Consider the following 1,314-nt stretch of genomic DNA (forward strand, 5'->3'; position numbering starts at 1 on the left):
AGACCATCCTGGCTAACATGGTGAAACCCCGTCTCTACTAAAAATAAAAAAAAAATTAGCCAGGTGTTGTGGTGGGTCTCTGTAGTCCCAGCTACTCCAGAGGCTGAGGCAGGAGAATGGCGTGAACCTGGGAGGCAGAGCTTGCAGTGAGCCGAGGTCACGCCATGGCACTCCAGCCTGGGTGACAGAGTGAGACTCCATCTCAAAACAAACAAACAAAAAACATTTTTAACCTGCCAGATACACTTCCAAGGTCACTTCCAGCTCTCGCTCCTTCACAAGGCTTCCCCTGACCACCTCCTTGTGCCACCCTCTTGTGTATTCCTTCCGGGTCACTGATCCTGTTAACCACAGCGTGGGATCCTTCCTCTGTGGGGCTGCATCAGCTACTTGGGTGGTCACGTGCTGGACTCACAGCCAGACTCTGTCTACTGGTGGCTCTGTTAGAAGCCAAGAGTGCTGACAGAGGTGGGGCAGGCTGAGGAGAGGCTGAGAGACCTGGGTGGGCTTCTGTGACTGTCTTGTTCCTCCCTCAAGTACCTACTCAGTTATTGCTGCTCTCTTCCCCTACAGGTTGGGACAAACATTCCTATGGTTACCATGGTGATGATGGGCATTCCTTCTGCTCCTCGGGGACTGGCCAGCCCTATGGTCCCACATTCACCACAGGAGACGTGATCGGCTGCTGCGTCAACCTCATCAATGGCACCTGCTTCTACACCAAGAATGGCCACAGCCTTGGTGTGTGCATGAGGGACCTTGGAGGCTCTGCTCTGTGGAGCCACTTTGGTTGGTGAGAGGCTCAGGGGCAAGTGCTCAAGGCAGTGTCGCCTCTGCTGAGCTCTGGGGTACCGCACCATTTCCAGGCATTGGAGCCCTTTCAGGTGAATAGAGGGTAGCAGGGGCACGCCTTTGTTCATCCAGCCGGTCAGCTGCATTTATCCAGCCCGGGGAGGATGCTGAGAGTGCAGTAGTATCCTGGTCGTGATCTTGGCTTTGGTGGCACTTGATGGAGCAAGGTTTGGCATCTGATGAGAAGTTTGGGGAACTCTCGCATAGGTTGTGTGGTGGTGGTTTGCGTGCCTGTGACTTGGCACAGACTTCGGTGCTTGTTGCTGTGGAGCAGCAGTGAGGGTAGCACTAGTCCAGGAGGTAAACAGACAGGCTGGAGTCAGATAGGGCCAGACCTCGGGTCTGTTCTTGGTGAATGGGCAGCAGCCGGGGCAGTTACATTGAAAAAGGCTTCTGGCCGGGTGCGGTGGCTCAAGCCTGTAATCCCAGCACTTTGGGAGGCCGAGACGGGTGGATCACGAG

At 55.0% G+C, this 1,314-nt stretch overlaps 1 protein-coding gene across 1 annotated transcript in view; it reads left to right on the forward strand.

Moving 5' to 3' along the window:
* RANBP10 (RAN binding protein 10) overlaps positions 1 to 1,314 on the forward strand; it is a 102,033-nt gene that overhangs the window by 78,797 nt on the left and 21,922 nt on the right. Inside the window, exon 4 of the mRNA XM_011932014.1 lies at positions 574 to 741. Coding sequence (XP_011787404.1) covers positions 574 to 741 — 168 coding nt within the window. The remainder of the gene's footprint in view (positions 1 to 573; positions 742 to 1,314) is intronic.

This window comes from Colobus angolensis, unplaced genomic scaffold (genome assembly GCF_000951035.1).
Source record: "Colobus angolensis palliatus isolate OR3802 unplaced genomic scaffold, Cang.pa_1.0 Scaffold93, whole genome shotgun sequence".
Classification (NCBI taxonomy): domain Eukaryota; kingdom Metazoa; phylum Chordata; class Mammalia; order Primates; family Cercopithecidae; genus Colobus; species Colobus angolensis.